The sequence below is a fragment of the Malurus melanocephalus genome, unplaced genomic scaffold, assembly GCF_030028575.1.
Source record: "Malurus melanocephalus ecotype Western Australia unplaced genomic scaffold, MMel_1.1 scaffold_3827, whole genome shotgun sequence".
NCBI lineage: Eukaryota > Metazoa > Chordata > Aves > Passeriformes > Maluridae > Malurus > Malurus melanocephalus.
The window spans coordinates 1-647 of record NW_026627059.1 but is presented as its reverse complement, the minus strand read 5'-3'; the positions used below and the strand labels follow the sequence as shown (position 1 = coordinate 647).

At 62.1% G+C, this 647-nt stretch overlaps 1 protein-coding gene across 1 annotated transcript; it reads right to left on the bottom strand.

Moving 5' to 3' along the window:
- Positions 1-133: 133 nt before the first annotated feature.
- On the bottom strand, positions 134-641 carry LOC130588221 (calmodulin, striated muscle-like). The gene has a single exon (XM_057389172.1). It carries the CDS (start codon positions 631-633, stop codon positions 184-186), a length of 450 nt encoding a protein of 149 aa, XP_057245155.1. The 5' UTR covers positions 634-641; the 3' UTR covers positions 134-183.
- Positions 642-647: the final 6 nt, after the last annotated feature.

The following is a 647-nucleotide window of genomic DNA, read 5'->3' as shown; positions in this document are numbered from 1 at the left end:
ATGGGGAAAAAACAGAGGGAAAAAATGGGGAAAAAACAAAGCAAAAATTAAAAATTAAAAAAAAAAAAACCCAACCACCGCGAACATCAATTTCCCCAGCGGGCGAGATGGCGGAAATCCAAAATTTGGGGGATTTTCCAGGAATCCCGGGATTTACCTGCAGGACGGAGCGCGGAGGAGCCGTCACTTCTCCRTCATCATCCTGACGAACTCCTCGTAGTTGACGCGGCCGTCGCCGTCGCCGTCGGCCTCTCGGATCATCTCGTCCACCTCGTGCTCCGTCAGCTTCTCGCCCAGGTTGGTCATGACGTGGCGGAGCTCCGCCGCGCTGACGCAGCCGTCGCCGTCCTTGTCGAAGACGCGGAACGCCTCGCGGAGCTCCTCCTCGCCGTCCGTGGGGCGCCTCCTCCGCGCCATCAGCGACAGGAACTCGGCGAAGTCAATGGAGCCTCCGTCGGCGTCCAGCTCGGCCGCCGTGTCGCGGAGCTCCGCCTCGGTGGGGTTGTGGCCCAGCGAGCGCATGACGGTGCCCAGCTCCGCCGTGGAGATGCGGCCGTCGCCGTCGCGGTCGAACAGGGAGAAGGCTTCTCTGAACTCGGCGATTTTCTCCTCCGACAGCCGCTCGGCTGCCATGGCGAGCGCCGCTG